This window comes from Oncorhynchus tshawytscha, linkage group LG19, assembly GCF_018296145.1.
Source record: "Oncorhynchus tshawytscha isolate Ot180627B linkage group LG19, Otsh_v2.0, whole genome shotgun sequence".
NCBI classification, from domain to species: Eukaryota; Metazoa; Chordata; class Actinopteri; order Salmoniformes; family Salmonidae; genus Oncorhynchus; species Oncorhynchus tshawytscha.
Genome location: NC_056447.1, coordinates 50,174,847 through 50,190,726, shown reverse-complemented (window position 1 = coordinate 50,190,726; position 15,880 = coordinate 50,174,847). Strand labels below are relative to the sequence as shown.

The window sequence follows — 15,880 nt, the reverse complement described above, 5'->3', positions numbered from 1 at the left end:
GTTGACGTTGAGACTGGTGTTTTGCAGGTACTATTTAATAAAGCTGCCAGTTAAGGACTTGTTTCTCAAACTAGACACTCACATGGAATAGCCTTCATTTCTCAGAACAAGAATAGACTGACGAGTTTCATTAGAAAGTTATTTGTTTCTGGCCATTTTGAGCCTGTAATTGAACCCACAAATGATGATGCTCCAGATACTCAACTAGTCTAAAGAAGGCCAGTTTTATTGCTTCTTTAATCAGGACAACAGTTTTCAGCTGTGCTAACCTAATTAAAAAAAGGGTTTATTAATGATCAATTAGCCTTTTAAAATGATAAACTTGGATTAGCTAACACAAAGTGCCACTGGAACACAGGAGTGATGGTTGCTGATAAATGGGCCTTTGTACGCCAATGTAGATATTCCATTTTTTTTTTATTTTTTTTTTTTAAATCTGCCGTTTCCAGCTACAATAGTCATTTACAACATTAACAATGTCTACACTGTATTTCTGATCAATTTGATGTTATTTTAAAAATGGACAAAAATATATATTTTCTTTCAAAAAACAAGGACATTTCTAAGTGACCCCAAACTTTTGAACAGTAGTAAATATATATATCTAAAATAAATACTACCCCTGAGTGGTCTCCAGACTGCAGACAGATACATCCTCGGTAATAATCACTAGGGCACGCCCTGCCTCTATGAAATGAGGCCGTTCTGTCCTTGAGCTGTTGTTGTCTATTGATGTTCTGCATTATGTCATGGTTCATGTGGACTCCAGGAAGAGTAGCTGCTGCTTTTGCAACAGCTAATGGGGATCCTAATAAAATACCAACATTACCAAATATTAATAGCCAATTGTAGCTCTTCTAAAACACAGCTATACAGCTGGAGCAGCTATACACATTTACACAGGGGATTGGGATACTGAAACACGGCTGTATGAACACATTTGTTAGAATAAATTGACCAAAATCTGACATCTGAAGACATAACATTGCCCATGTTATGTTGCTATGGACACGGATGTAATTGTACGAGTCAGTACAACATCTAGCTATTGCATACATCTCAAATGTGTAAATTCCTGTACCTCTGAGTGAGCAGTCAGGTCAACATGGGGGAGGATTTACAATCTCTAATACAAGTTGAGTGACAGCAGTATGCGCTGGTCTTTATAAGCAATTACTATAATACTGGCTCATGCACACACACACACACACACACACCACAGAGTACATGGGTGTGCACGAACACAGTTAAGTCAAACTCGCACCAGTCAGAACCATGATGTACAAACAGAACAAGCCACAGAAAATCAGCATGTTATTCTGACCACAGCATCCTCTCTGGGTAATGGAGTAGGGCGCAGACAGACGTCTAGTCTGGTTTTGGAGATGCAGACCACAGTTTGGTTTAGTGTTTTGTTTTCCCAGTCTGCTATTAGGTGGGGAAGCCCATAAGCGGCTGTGGGAGAGTGTTTGAGGCAGAAGACATTTTTTTCAATAAAAACGCACACACACTTGCTCTATTAAGACAGACAGAACTACTACTGTGGTCAATACTGTTCCCCCTTGAAATATTCTGGCATTGGATCCCTAACAATGAACTACCACATGATCTTCTTGTCACCGACTGGTCCTGCAGAGTGACGACTTCACACCTCAGCAACTAACTCGTTGCCAAGAGATGCTAAAAGAGAAAGGACTGAAAATGTGTTCTAAAATGTGTCATGTGGTAGCCACTTCCTCTTCCGCTTCCTCCTGCTCTCACTACCTCTACCAGGCTACGGTACAACTCACTTGGACCACCCACCTTCTCTGATTCCTGTCATCTCACAAACACACTTGTAAAACACAAATGGCACCAGTGTGATGTCCCCAACACAACACTCAGTTATAATATATTCTGCAATGGTTAATGGGTTTGGATGTGATTATGTTTTTTCTCATATCTGCTTCATGCTGCTTGTACTATAATGGGGCATTGACTACCAGTCCAACTCAAAACACACAAGCCTAAAAAACACCCAGATTTGCTGGCAGAAATATGCACCGACAGACACTCTTCCATAAGCATAATGGCGAGACAGAGACATGCCCTGATGTCTGGCACACAGGAGAACTGCCAAGACTCTCACTCTGTAGGAGGCATGGCAAAGCATCAGTCAGTGGATGCAAAATAGAACCGGTGAGTTCACAGCTTTTTACGGCAGCAGATGAGGTGAGCTAGAGTTGACTGAGGAACGAGGCAAACTGACTCAGTCTTTTAGTTGTGTAACCAGGCCAGTGAAGTACAGCTCGGCTCACTAGTGTGAAAAGGGTCTAAGAAAGAGGGCCCTCTCCTGGTGACAGAGCATGGGGCAGCCAAGTACCACAGCACATTTGTTTTAAATCGGTAAAAACGGGGTGGACATTGAATACACCTATATACCAGCCCTTAATAAAAGGCCACTGATGGCCAGATATTATTTTAGCATGCTGCTACACATTTAGCACACTTCAGGTTCACCCGAAGAAACAATCATCATCATATAGCCTATAGAAGCCCATACTTTGGGATCTCCTAGAATCATGGCAGTCTCCTGCAAATCTCGAGTAGAAAGCAGTGTTTTGAGGATTATATATTTATCAGGTCATCAACTGAGGAGTAACGTGCATTAAATAGCAGTGAGATTCACGAGTTATTTACGCTTTCATTACGGCTTCACTTTCTTGTATTGATAGACAAAAAAGACATTCACCGCTTGGTTATTCCGAATTCTTCAGCACTGGATTTGTTATCTGCGCAACATGATGCGGAATGCGGACGTTGGGCAATGCCCCAAGTGTCAGACATGTGTTGCGGCTGACGAAAACACCCTCCCTTTGGCAACAAAAACATTGCGCAGCATCAATTCCTCTAGTCACACTAGTCTACAAAAACATTGCGCAGCATCAATTCCTCTAGTCACACTGGTCTACAAAAACATTGCGCAGCATCAATTCCTCTAGTCACACTAGTCTACAAAAACATTGCGCAGCATCAATTCCTCTAGTCTCACTAGTCTACAAAAACATTGCGCAGCATCAATTCCTCTAGTCTCACTAGTCTACAAAAACATTGCGCAGCATCAATTCCTCTAGTCACACTGGTCTACAAAAACATTGCGCAGCATCAATTCCTCTAGTCACACTGGTCTACAAAAACATTGCGCAGCATCAATTCCTCTAGTCACACTAGTCTACAAAAACATTGCGCAGCATCAATTCCTCTAGTCTCACTAGTCTACAAAAACATTGCGCAGCATCAATTCCTCTAGTCTCACTAGTCTACAAAAACATTGCGCAGCATCAATTCCTCTAGTCACACTGGTCTACAAAAACATTTCTATAGACTTTTTAATAAGACAAACAAATTAACATCGTTGGCCACCGTTATTGTAGCTACAATTAAATATATTACCCTAGCCTACTTAGAATCTGCATAATAAAACACACTTCAGCATCAAATAATCCAACTGGGATACAATAAATAATTGTATTTACATAATTGAAATTAAGATAAAATAAAATGTCAAACTTGCATCTACAAGCAAATGGCGAAGCTTCCGTGCAGGTGTCCGTCTCCTTGCCCTGCAGATGAAGCGCGAGTCGCGGATGGTGTGGTCCACCGCACTTATGCCGTTCGGAGGTGGGACGTTCCGTGCGCTTGCTTTGACCTATGTTTTTGTGGTCCGTTGCGCACTTTGCTTTTCCGTATCTATTCTGTCATCGTATCCATGCGATAATGTGCGTCTTCTCTCTTTGGAAATTTAAGGGAACTCCGAAGTGGTAGATTAGAAATCCGACATGCAACAGATAGGTAGACCTACAGTTGAGTATGTACACGGGTCGCCCGATCTCCGCATGCTGCAGTATTCGGAAAAAGGTGCGCGATCTAATGGTCAAAACACGAGCGCAGTAGATAACACGCAGCGACAGGTATCGGAAGACGATACATTTCCACACAAGTAGGGTACTCTGGATGTGAGTAAGTTAGAACAACCCTTTAAAGAGTGACATTTTGGGTCAATTGTTTACTTGTTATCCTCTCCCCAGAGGCGTCACTACAGTCCCTGGTTCAAATCCAGGCTGTATCACATCCGGCCGTGATTGCTAGTACCATAGGGTGGCGCACAATTGGCCAAGCGTCGTCTGCGTTTAGCCAGGGAAGGCCATCATTGTAAATAAGAATGTTCTTAACCGACTTGCCTAGTTAAATAAAATGATAAATAAAATGTGTAATTCTAACCATGTCCACAGGAGGGCAGTGCCACTCAAACAAAGCAATTTTGTTATATTTCCAATAAACATTCTTACAGCGAACCAATATAAATTCCAATAGGAAGGTTGATGGGGGTTTCAGAACAACTCCCATTCACACCCTCCATGAACAAAGTGCCAAATATGTCTTGGTTTGGTCTGTGGCAACCAAGTGTGACATCTGGCCCAAATTACGCACTATGCACTACTTTTGCACTAGTTTTGGCCAGACCTCACACTTGCTCGTAGTGCACTATGAAATGGTGAAGTGCACTATGAAGTAGCGCACTTCACAGGGAATAGGATGTCATTTGGGACGCACAGTCAGTTTTCACCCCCATTTCCGTTTGCATTTTATAACAATAAAGATCAAAATTACAATATATTTTTTTCTCATAGGCAACATTTGTGTTTTGATAGGACATTAAGGCATAGGTGCGTATTAACTCAACAATGCACAATATCTTTCACAACTTGGCCATTCCATTATGTTTCATACTGCTGTCAACGGCAAAACCGTAATCCCAATATTTCCATTGGTGGAGATGTATAAAGCATTTTATATTATACCTCTCACATTTCTCACATTTCTCACATTTCCTGTCACAGTAACAATGTACATTTTCTGTCAGTGTAGTGCACGTGTTGCATTTCCGGTTCCATTTCCTGCCATAGTGTAGTCATGGTAACAATGTCCATTTTCCGTCAGTGTAGTGCTAATAGCACTGTCCATTTGTGTACCCAAGAACCATATTGTGCGCTCTCTCTCACATCCTTTGACATCAGTACCAGTCTCTAGCCTGTACTGGGTCAGGACATGGGCTCGTCATTGTACCCCTGACCCTCTCGGGGGGGGGTAATACAGATACCATGGATGGGAGGAAGGGATGTGGTGGAGCAGGAGTGTCTTCAGCTGGGGTGGTCATGGTCTCAGAACAGTTCAACTGGTTTTTGGTGCGTCTCGATGGCTGATGGCGTTCAGCTCCGGTCCCTCTAGTTAAACAGTAACGCCATTGGTGAACAATTAGGCTCTTCTAACCTCCAATGCTCTTAGTCTGAAAAACAAAGAAGAAGAACAGGGCGTGACTAAAATGTCAGCTCACAATAGAGGTGTGTGTTTCACTTTCAGTCTGTGTGTGTGTTTTTCAGAGGGAGAAATTAAGATGTGTGAGACCTTGTGGTTGTCCACACACTTCATGTACAAGTTGGCGATGCCAGAGCAGGTGAGGGTCTGTCCAGTGTTCTCCCTGTAGCACTTCAGGATCTGACTCTGCAGGTCACCACACACTGGCTTGATGTCAACACGCCTGGGAAGAGAGAGAGAGAGATTATAGACACTTCCTACTATACCATAGTCTGCCCAGTCAAGACGGTTCGTTTTTGTCCAACAGAATGTGTTCTCAATAACCTACCTGGTTAAATAGGAAAGGAAATAAAAACCTTAAGCCCACGACCCAGTGTAATGATGAGCAATGGGGAGACAAAAACAGATAGTTACATATCGCAATATGATTTTTGGACGATATTATAAATCGATACTTGACTCCAGGTATTGATTTTTATTTTTTTAAATGTTGTTAGGTGGAGTTAGTTGGCTGTAGCTCCGACAAAACGCCGCTATTTTTCATCCTATAGCTTGTTCTCCATCTTTTTAAATAATAATCCAACATGTTTTCCAGCACTTTTATTTCCACGACAGATCAAAACTAATTTTGTTATGCTGTCGTGTGTACCTCTGTAGCAGACATATGGTGAGCATACGTAGTTCTGTGAAGGTCATGGAACTTTGGATGATGGTAATTGACCAGCCAAATTACCATGGTAATAACAGTTTGAATATATATATATAATTTAAAAAAAATGGATGTACATTTTCTCCTCTCCCCATAACGGCATGTGATTCCATAAAAATAGAATGAATAGAACAGGTGTTTGAATTCAAGTCAATGATGGCATAATGGGTGGACTGGCGGCCATTGTGTATCCATAGGAACAAAGAAGGACGTAAAAGCAGGAAATGCACCCATCAATATGTGCTGTGATTTGTTGATTCAACTCAACGGACATAAAAACATTCCGTTGCAGGAGCCACATCAGTTAACATCATTTGAATGAACATTCTCCATTACCATGGAAATGATTGCATCACAATACCAGGCAGTCATTGTACCCATGAGTTTACCTATCAAATTGCCAGGGTTAGAGGTTCCAAGCCGAGTCTATTCATTGTTTGCTACAACACCTTGCTTGTTTCAGCAAGGGGTAACACAGCTTCATCACGTTGTTAAGAGTCCATGTTACCGTAGAAACGGACTGAACCACACGAATACCTAACCATCCCGTCTTCAGTCAGCTGTTCGTTCGGTTATAGTGGTAATTGTATTTCTTCATCCACAACTGTCAGTTACACGGTTATTGTGCCAGCCCTAGCAATGTTTGGAACATCAAATTGCAATAAAAATCAAAGTATCGAACCGGCACCTAAGTATAGCGATACAATCATTTTGGGAGGTCCCTGGCAAATCCCAGCCCCAATAACAATGATACTCACTTGAAGGTGTTGTGAGCGTCCTCTCTGCCCTTCTTGAAGTTCTCTGTGGTGACTTTGAAGAACTGAGCACTCTGTTAACGAGGGGAACAACACAACAGCTGTTGGACTGTTGACAAGCTGTAGGACATTGGTATGACTGTGCCTACTGAGCTGTCATGCATTGTAGGGAAAGTAAGGTGGTGTGTCAGCATTTACAGTTGAAGTCGGAAGTTTACATACACCTTAGTCAAATACATTTAAACTCAGTTTCACAATTCCTGACATTTAATCCTATTCAAAATTATTTCAGCTTTTATTTCTTTCATCACATTCTCAGTGGGTCCGAAGTTACATTCAATTAGTATTTGGTTGCATTGCCTTTAAATTGTTTAACTTGGGTCAAATGTTTTGGGTAGCCTTCCACAAGCTTCCCACAATAAGTTGGGTGAATTTTGGCCCATTCCTCCTGACATAGCTAGTGTAACTGAGTCAGGTTTGTAGGCCTCCTTGCTCGCACACGCTTTTTCAGTTTTGCCCACAAATTTTCTATAGGAGGTCAGGGCTTTGTGATGGCCACTCCAATACCCTGACTTTGTTGTCCTTAAGCCATTTTGCCACAACTTTGGAAGTATGCTGCGGGTCATTGTCCATTTGGAAAACCCATTTGCGACCAAGCTTTAACTTTCTGACTGATGTCTTGAGATGTTGCTTCAATATATCCACATCATTTACCTTCCTCATGATGCCACCTATTTTGTGAAGTGTACCACCAGTCCCTCCTGTCATTTTGACCTGAAGAAGATGCTTTTTGGATCTAAACATTGTCAATAAAAAGGTGGCAATTGGGAGCATATTCAGTGTACGGGCCTTTATTCTTTTCTAGTATCCTTCCTTAGTCCAGCACCTACCTTTAAGGATGTGCATATGACCACAAACCTTTCTACAGTGTGTACAGTAATAACACAATATGACAGAAATAATAACAGAGGCTGTGGCCGTGTGTGTGTGTGTGTGTGTGAGACGTTTGTATGTCTGTGTGCTATGTACCTTTTCTTCCAGCTTGGCGACCTGTTCCCTGAAGAGTGCATCTTGTTTCTTCACCTGGTTCTCTTTCTCCTCCAGTTTGTGGGCCTGAGAAGGACAGAGATAATATATTTATGTAACGGAGCATAAAGTAATTTCTTCTTTCCTACTAAATGACAGCCTGAGTGAGATGACAATGAAAATCAAATATTCAACACCGAAAATCATATAACTGAATAGTGAATAGATAATCTTCAAGGAATGCATGAAGTAGGATCACTCCCTTGTCTTACCTTAAGCTCTATCCACTGAAACAAGATAGCAGAACAGGAAGGAAGATGAAGACGGATTGGTGAGAACTAGGATCTTTACAGGTCAAAGGGGAAATGCAGACCTCCAAGATGCAGCGTCATGCCATTCTATTTCATAGCAGAAGCAAACAACAAGCCATCCCTTTGGGATCAGCTCTGAACTCAACTTGCCAGCCTGGCAGTCAGGGTTGAGGAAGCAGCTCTGTTCTGAACTCAACTTGCCAGCCTGGCAGTCAACTGACCAGTGCTCTGTCCACAAATCTGGGTGAGCTGTATGGGCCAGCTGCAGCCAAGGTCATTAGTGGTGGCAGGGGGGTAAGGAGTGGCACCTTTGCCCGTGTTCCTGGGCAAATCACCTGGCTCACCCTAAGACGTGATCTCGTGCCAACAGAATAGGAGCAATCCAGCTCGCCAAACAAGCCACAAGCAGTCATGCACAAAATATTACCAACATCAGGCAAACCTTTTATGGAAACAGCTAAAACACTTACTTGCAAGGCCTTCGCAAGCATTTTAGACAGAATGAAACGATAGATAAATCCAAGTATTCTGTAACATTAGTCATGATCAGACAAAGTATACAGACAAACCTCATGCAAATATTTAAAACTACAGAAGAGCAAATATATTTTAGTGAACACAATTCGAGGCAAATGGCTATGAAGTTCTGGTTAAGTTGACAGACCAGTCTGACTGTACTTAGTTCAGGCATTGCTTATATTCAAGCTTGCACATCCACCACTGTATCTAGTGCTGTGTCTTACGTAGAGCTGGGCCATGAGTCTCTCATCCTCTGTGGTCATGCGTTCCTTCTCTATGGCCGCCATCAGGTTCTCTCCCTGCGCTGCCTTCTCCACAGCCAGGATTTTCTTAACCTCCTCCTGTATCTGAGCCTGGGCTACAGCCTGAGCCTGGGCTCTGGCCTGGACCTTCACCTCATACAACCTATAGATAGACAGAGAGACACAGAAGTTCAGACCATGTCCCTAAAAAAGCTATTCCTAGGACCACTTTGAAAAAGTATTTGCCTAAAAAGGCGTTTTCAAATGAGATATTCCACTGAGCTTGTGTTTTAGTCCAGTACTCGGCTTAAAGGGCTGTTTTCCCAGACACAGGTTATGATTTATGTTGGTCTCCTCACTGTTTTTCAAACTCTTGCCGCTTCACTTTCATCTCCTCTTCCAGGCCCTTCGTCAGCTCAGCTTGGATCTGCCTCCTCAGCACTTCTTCATCTACCACTAAACCACAAAAAGAGGGAAATGTTTCATGCGAGAGCTTTGTGTAAAAAACAATGCTGCTTGACTTATCAAATCATCCGAGACGTCTGAAAGGTCTATATTGAATTCTGTAGTATAGGAGTCAAACAAAGCACACACTTATGCATCATGACAGGTCTCCGTGTCTTCATTTACGTCACCGTTGCAATCGGGTACACATGGTCAACAACCACATACGCTTGAATTATTGCAGCCAATAAGGAATACATCATGACTACATGATTACAAACCAATAACACAAGTCAATACAACTTGAATGAGAGAAAGCAGACTCACCTAATGGAGGTTGCAGTGGGATCACAGGGGGGGTCACAACAGGAGCCACGACTGGATCAGCCACGTTTTCAATGAGAGGGAGTAGTGGAATGCTGGCCATGGGTTCTACTGGGGCAGAGAGAGGAGGAGGGGGAGCTACGGGCTCTTCTACAGGGGGAGGGAGATCAGTTGGTTTGCTAGCAGCCGATGCAGTAGGCAGGGTGGCCAGCTCCATGGAGGGACATGGTGCTGGAGGAAGTTCCTCCATAATAGGCTCTGGGATAGGTGCTAGGACTGGGGGAGGTTCTGCAACAGGCGGAGGAGTAGAGACAGGTAGGGGCTCTACAGGTGGACGTGTGGGTAGGACAACCTCTTCAACAACAAGTGGTGTCGTAATGGTGACAGATTCCACAACAGGTGGCAGGACTACCGGTTCTACGAGGGTAGGTGTTGCTACTTCCTCAACCACAACAAGTGGTGTCGTAATGGTGACAGATTCCACAACAGGTGGCAGGACTACCGGTTCTACGAGGGTAGGTGTTGCTACTTCCTCAATCACAACAGGTGGCAGGACAATAGCTTCAACAGGTGAAGGGTCAGGGGTAAGTGGGTCTACCTGTTCTACAGGGTGATGTAGGACAACAGATTCAACCACTGGAGGCAGCACAATTGGTTCCACAACTGGAGAAGCTAGAACCATAGGTTTCACAGGCTTAGGTGGTACTACGGGTTCTATAGGGACAAGTGGGACAATAGGTTCAGCCAGTGTCGGCAGAACTACAGGTTCCTCAGTGGTAGGGGTACATAGGAGTACGGGTTCTTCTATTGGTGGAGATGGGGCCAAAGATGGCGCTATAGGTTCTAAAGGCACCAGAGGAAGTATTGGTTCTGCCCCTTGAGGAAGCACTTTGGTATCTAGAGGTGGAACAATAGGTTCAACAGCTGGAGCTCGGACTATCGATTCCTTAGGTGGACAGGGAGGTGTGGGTAGGGCCGCAGGTGGACAGGGAGGTGTGGGTAGGGCCGCAGGTGGACAGGGAGGTGTGGGTAGGGCCGCAGGTGGACAGGGAGCAGAGACAAATGTGACAGGAGGTGGAGGAGTAAGCTTTACTGGCTGAACAGGGGGAGACGGAGGTGTGGGTAGGACCGCAGGTGGAGGGGCTGTGGGGATAAACAGGGAAGGGGAGACCAGAAGGGGGACCAAATGATTGACTGTGGGGGCCGGTGTGGACACAGGGACCACAGGTTCTGTTGAGAGCGTGGAAGCAGGACCATTCTGCTGTGAGCGAGGTTGGACAACCTTCTGGGCCTGGCACTCCTCTCTCATTCGATTGATGACTTTGTCAGTCAGCTGTCAGGGAAAGAAGGCAAACGTTCAACAGTCATCCGGCATAATATTTTCTTCTAGAAACACAGCACTAGACTGTACTAAAGATATTACAATTAGATTTGTGTGCCATGTAAATCAACTAACACTGATAGCTTATATTGGCGTAGCACCCTCCTCCCACCAGCTCCTGCAAAGATGTGCACAAGCTCACACCCTGTAAAGACAGGGAACTTTCTCAATTAGATTTGCTCAACTCTTGGGTCCTCGCTCCTCCATTCTCTCTACCCTCCTTTTGAGAGAGAGAGAAAGGTCAAAAAGGTAATCAAGGAGAAGAGGCAAGGAGAGGGAAAGTGGACGAAAATACGCTTGTATGAATCTCCTTCTCCAATTGCACGTCCTCGGGCAAATTATCTTTATTTTATTTTAACTTGGCAAGTTAGTTAAGAACAAATTCTTATTTTCAATGACGGCCTAGGAACAGTGGGTTAACTGCCTGTTCATGAAAACAAAACGTAGCTCGTTGTGCAAGACATTTAGCAGATAAAAGCATACGTTGTTTTTAAATGTTTGCATGCTTTTCTCCTTTGAGAAAACAATAGCTAATTCAAGGGGTGTGTTGCAGATAGCAAAACTCTTCTGCGAAGGACTCAAGGAGGATACACTTCTGCTTCCTCGACTAAAGGAGGATATCGAGGAGGGGAGGACAGTCTTCCGCTTGCCTACTAATGAATTGACACCAAAGATTGTCTTTTGTATTGACAAGATAGTTGAGTGACCGCTCCAACAATGGAAATACATGTCCTCAAAGATAGAAGGCTGGTGGGAGAAAGCGATATCAGGTTGGACCATTCTACTCAATGCGAGGGCAGATACGAGTGTAAACAGGCCACAGAGATAGAGCACTCATCTTTATGTCTGTGCCATCATAGCGTCTGTGACAGCCCGTGCTTTCTTCTTCTTCATTGGCTGATTCCTATGAGTTGGGAGCAAACCCCACCCAGTTGACTATTTTAAAAACGTTGGAAGCCCTCAATGGCAATGTCCATGCTAAAACAGGTTATACCCATGAGTCACCTATGCCAACAGGCACAACTCCAATATAAAGTCATTTTTTCCCCCAAAGTTGCCGAAATACTATGTGCATCCACTTATATCAGTGCATTCTTAACAACCTAACTATTACCAAACTTCTATTTGAAATGCTTTGAAAGCCTGGTCATGGCTCACATCAACACCATCCTCCCAGAAACCTTGGACCCACTTCAATTCGCCCCAACAGATCTGCAGATTGTGTAATCTCTATTACACTCCACACTGCCCTTCCCCACCCGGATAAAAGAAACACCTAGACTACATGAATATCTCGTTCAAAATCATGGGCATTAATATGGAGTTGGTCCCCTGTGATGCCATTACATCAAGTCCTCCACTCTTCTGGGAAGGCTTTCCACTAGATGTTGGAACATTGCTGCGGGGACTTGCTTTCAGCTACAAGAGCATTAGTGAAGTCGGGCACTGATGTTGGCCTGGCTCAGACTCAGCATTCCAATTCATCCCAAAGGTGTTCGATGGGGTTAAGGTCAGGACTCTGTGGAGGTCAGTCAAGTTCTTCCACATCGATCTCAACAAACCATTTAGGTATGGGCCTCGCTTTGTGCATGGGGGCATTGTTATCCTGAAACAGGGAAGGGCCTTCCTCAAACTGTTGCCACAAAGTTGGAAGCACAGAATCGTCTAGAATGTCATTGTATGCTGTAGCGTTGAGATTTTCCTTCAATGGAACTAAGGGGCCTAGCCCGAACCATGATAAAAAGCCCCAGACCATTATCCATCCTCCACCAAACTTTACAGTTGGCACTATGCATTGGGACAGGTTCTCCTGGCATCCACCAAACCCAGATTTGTCCGCCAGACTTCCAGATGGTGAAGCATGATTCATCACTCCAGAGAACGCATTTTCACTGCTCCAGAGTCTAATGGTGGCGCACCTTACAACACTACAACCGATGCTTAGCATTGGTGATCTTAGGCGTGCGTTACGGCTGCTCAGCCATTTCATGACGCTCCCGACAGATTGATGTTGTTTCCAGAGGCAGTTTGGAACTCAGTAGTGACTATTGAAATGGAGGACAGGCGATTTTTTACACACGCTTCAGCACTCGGCGGTCCCGTTCTGTGGCTTGTGTGGCCTAGAAATTTGACAAACTGACTTGTTGGAAAGGTGCATCCTATGACAGTGCCACATTGAAAGTCACTGAGCTCTTCATTAAGGCTATTCTCTGTTACTGATGGTAGGCTTCGTTACTTTGGTCTCAGCTCTCTGCAGGTCATTCACTAGGTCCCCCCATGTGGTTCTGGGATTTTTGCTCACCGTTCTTGTGATCATTTTGACCCCACGGATTGAGATCTTACGTGGAGCCCCAGATCGAGGGAGATTATCAGTGGTCTTGTATGTCTTCCATTTCCTAATAATTGCTCCCACATTTGATTTCTTCAAACCAAGCTGCTTACCGATTGCAGATTCAGTCTTCCCAGCCTGGTGCAGGTCTACAATTTTGTTTCTGGTGTCCTTTGACAGCTCTTTGGTCTTGGCCATAGTGGAGTTTGGAGTGTGACTGTTTGAGGTTGTGGACAGGTGTCTTTTATACTGATTACAAGTTCAAACAGGTGCCATTAATACAGGTAACAAGTGGAGGACAGAGGAGCCTCTTAAAGAAGAAGTTACAGGTCTGTGAGAGCCAGAAATCTTGCTTGTTTGTAGGTGACCAAAAACTTACTTTCCACCATAATCTGCAAATAAATTCATTAAAAATCCTACAATGTGATTTTCTGGATTTTTTTTCTTCACATTTTGTCTGTCATAGTTGAAGTGTTCCTATGATGAAAATTACAGGCCTCTCATCTTTTTAAGTGGGAGAACATGCACAATTGGTGGCTGACTAAATATTTTTTTGCCCCACTGTATATATAGTGTATGTGAGAATGCTGTTCATTGACTACAGCTCATTGTTCAACACCATAGAGCCCTCCAAGCTCATCACTAAGCTAAGGACCTTGGGACGAGCCACCCCCAGGTGGTGAGGGTAGGCAACAACACATCTCCCACGCTGATCCTCAACACGGGGGCCCCTCAGGGGTACGTGCTGTTGTGGAAAATAAAACAACTCTTCCACCACAGTGCTTAATCCCCTTCTGTACTCCCTGTTCACCCACGACCACGACGTGGTAGGACTGATCACAGACGATGATGAGACAGCCTATAGGGAGTAAAGACCTGGCAGTGTGGTGCCAGGACAACAAGCTCTTCCTCAACGTGAATAAAACTGGTTGCATCACCGCTTGGTATGGCAACTGCTTGGCATCCGACCACAAGGCGATACAGATGGTAGTGCGTACGGCCCAGTACATCACCGGGGGCGAGCTTCCAGGGGGTGTCAGAGGAAGGCCCACCCAAGGCATAGAGTGTTTTCTCTGCTATCGCACGGCAAGCAATACCGGAACACCAAGTCAAGGACCAAGAGGTTCCTTAACAGCTTCTACCCCCAAGCCAGAAGACTGCTGAATAGTTCATCAAATAGCAACCCGGACTATTTGCATTGCCCCTCTTATTTTATTATAATATTTTTATTTATAATATAATATTTTGCACCGACTCTCTTGCACAGACTTGATGTCAACTCACTGGACTCCAACCACACACACACACACACACACACACACACCTTCACATATGCTGCTGCTATTCTCTATGCTTAGTCACTTTACCCCTACCAACATATTACCTCAATTACCTTGACTAACCAGTACCACTGCACATTGACTCGGTATATAACCTCGTTATTTTATAGTGTTACTATTTTCTCTAGTTTATTTAGCACATTTTTTCTTACTTAAAAAAAAAAACACTCTGCATTGTTGGGCTCAGGTAAGCATTTCACGGTCATGTCTTCGCCTGTTGTATTCTGTGCATGTGACAAATACAGTCCAAAATTAAATTGTAACTGCTGTTACGGAGGAGAGAGGATGGAGGGCGGGGACGGCCTTTCCCCAAATTAGAAAAGGCCTGGGCAATTTGGGGGAGCGTAGCAGCACATTGTTTTCAAATCAAATGGTTGTGCAATGTGTAAAAACTGTCTGTTTGCCCGCTTATGAAAATACCTAGATTTTTGATTTACTTGGAAAGTGAACGTGCTTGATGAGGCTGTTGGAAGAAGCCTATGCATCATGTTTTTCACGAATGTGGTGCGTTTCAGTATTTTGGCATAATATCGACATTAGACAAAACAAATGCAACATAACCGTATAATTTCAGTTTTCTGTAACTAATGAGTAAGTGCGCGTAACATTATTGCATGTTTTTGGGTTACATAAACTTTGTATCTCGTTGCTCACTCACCCGAATGCCCTTCACAAAAGTAACGTGTTCGTCTTCATACGAGACGTGGCTGCTGCTGTTGCCTCCCATCCTTTTCGTACAGACAGAGTACCTAAAATTGTATTGAGAAATGTGCAGGTAGGTTTGGTGTAAATCTTGTACCACAACGTGGGTCTTTGGACCGAGAACACGCCGCCCAGTTTAATCTCACAGCTCGGATACAAACACAACCGCAAGTACCTGCCCTTCCCACTTCTGAGTAATGTTTATTGGTAATTTCTATTGGTTGAGAAAAGGCGTCTTGAACAAGACCCCTTTCTATTGGTCTTCATTTTCACGGAAACTATGACGTAAGAAGTACAGCATGTCCCATTATCAGGGACTCATGTTATGGAAATATACGTACAGAGACATGTAATATATGGAAACTATATAATACAATGCAATTTCAGTAGATAGAGAATGGATGGTGTAATGATTCTAGAATGTAGGAACATGTTTTAAAAAA

The 15,880-nt window shown here is 43.8% G+C and overlaps 1 protein-coding gene across 4 annotated transcripts; it reads right to left on the bottom strand.

The window, feature by feature from the left end:
* Positions 1–4,599: 4,599 nt before the first annotated feature.
* Positions 4,600–15,754, bottom strand: LOC112218911 (calphotin). 4 transcript variants are annotated; one of them, XM_024380152.2, is made up of 11 exons: positions 15,394–15,754; positions 10,218–11,018; positions 9,689–10,127; positions 9,277–9,373; positions 8,900–9,080; positions 8,627–8,635; positions 8,118–8,132; positions 7,849–7,932; positions 6,823–6,893; positions 5,446–5,578; positions 4,600–5,326 (listed from the first exon to the last, which is right to left on the bottom strand). In XM_024380152.2, the coding sequence occupies exons 1-11, from the start codon at positions 15,460–15,462 to the stop codon at positions 5,306–5,308; spliced, it is 1,920 nt and encodes a 639-aa protein (XP_024235920.1). In that variant the 5' UTR covers positions 15,463–15,754; the 3' UTR covers positions 4,600–5,305. The 4 variants fall into 4 exon arrangements, with proteins under 4 accessions (XP_024235920.1, XP_024235917.1, XP_024235918.1 ...); XM_024380149.2 differs by having other exon boundaries at positions 9,689–11,018; XM_024380150.2 differs by lacking the exon at positions 8,627–8,635 and having other exon boundaries at positions 9,689–11,018.
* Positions 15,755–15,880: the final 126 nt, after the last annotated feature.

What these genes read in the sequence shown, in the direction of transcription:
- LOC112218911 (XM_024380149.2), bottom strand. Translation starts at nt 15,462, where the DNA reads ATGGGAGGCAACAGCAGCAGCCACGTCTCGTATGAAGACGAACACGTT. An exon ending in CCCACTGCAACCTCCATTAG is followed by an intron (nt 9,374 to 9,688) that starts GTGAGTCTGCTT and finishes TTTGTGGTTTAG; the next exon opens with TGGTAGATGAAGAAGTGCTG. An exon ending in AGTGTGTGGACAACCACAAG is followed by an intron (nt 5,327 to 5,445) that starts GTCTCACACATC and finishes TTTGTTTTTCAG; the next exon opens with ACTAAGAGCATTGGAGGTTA.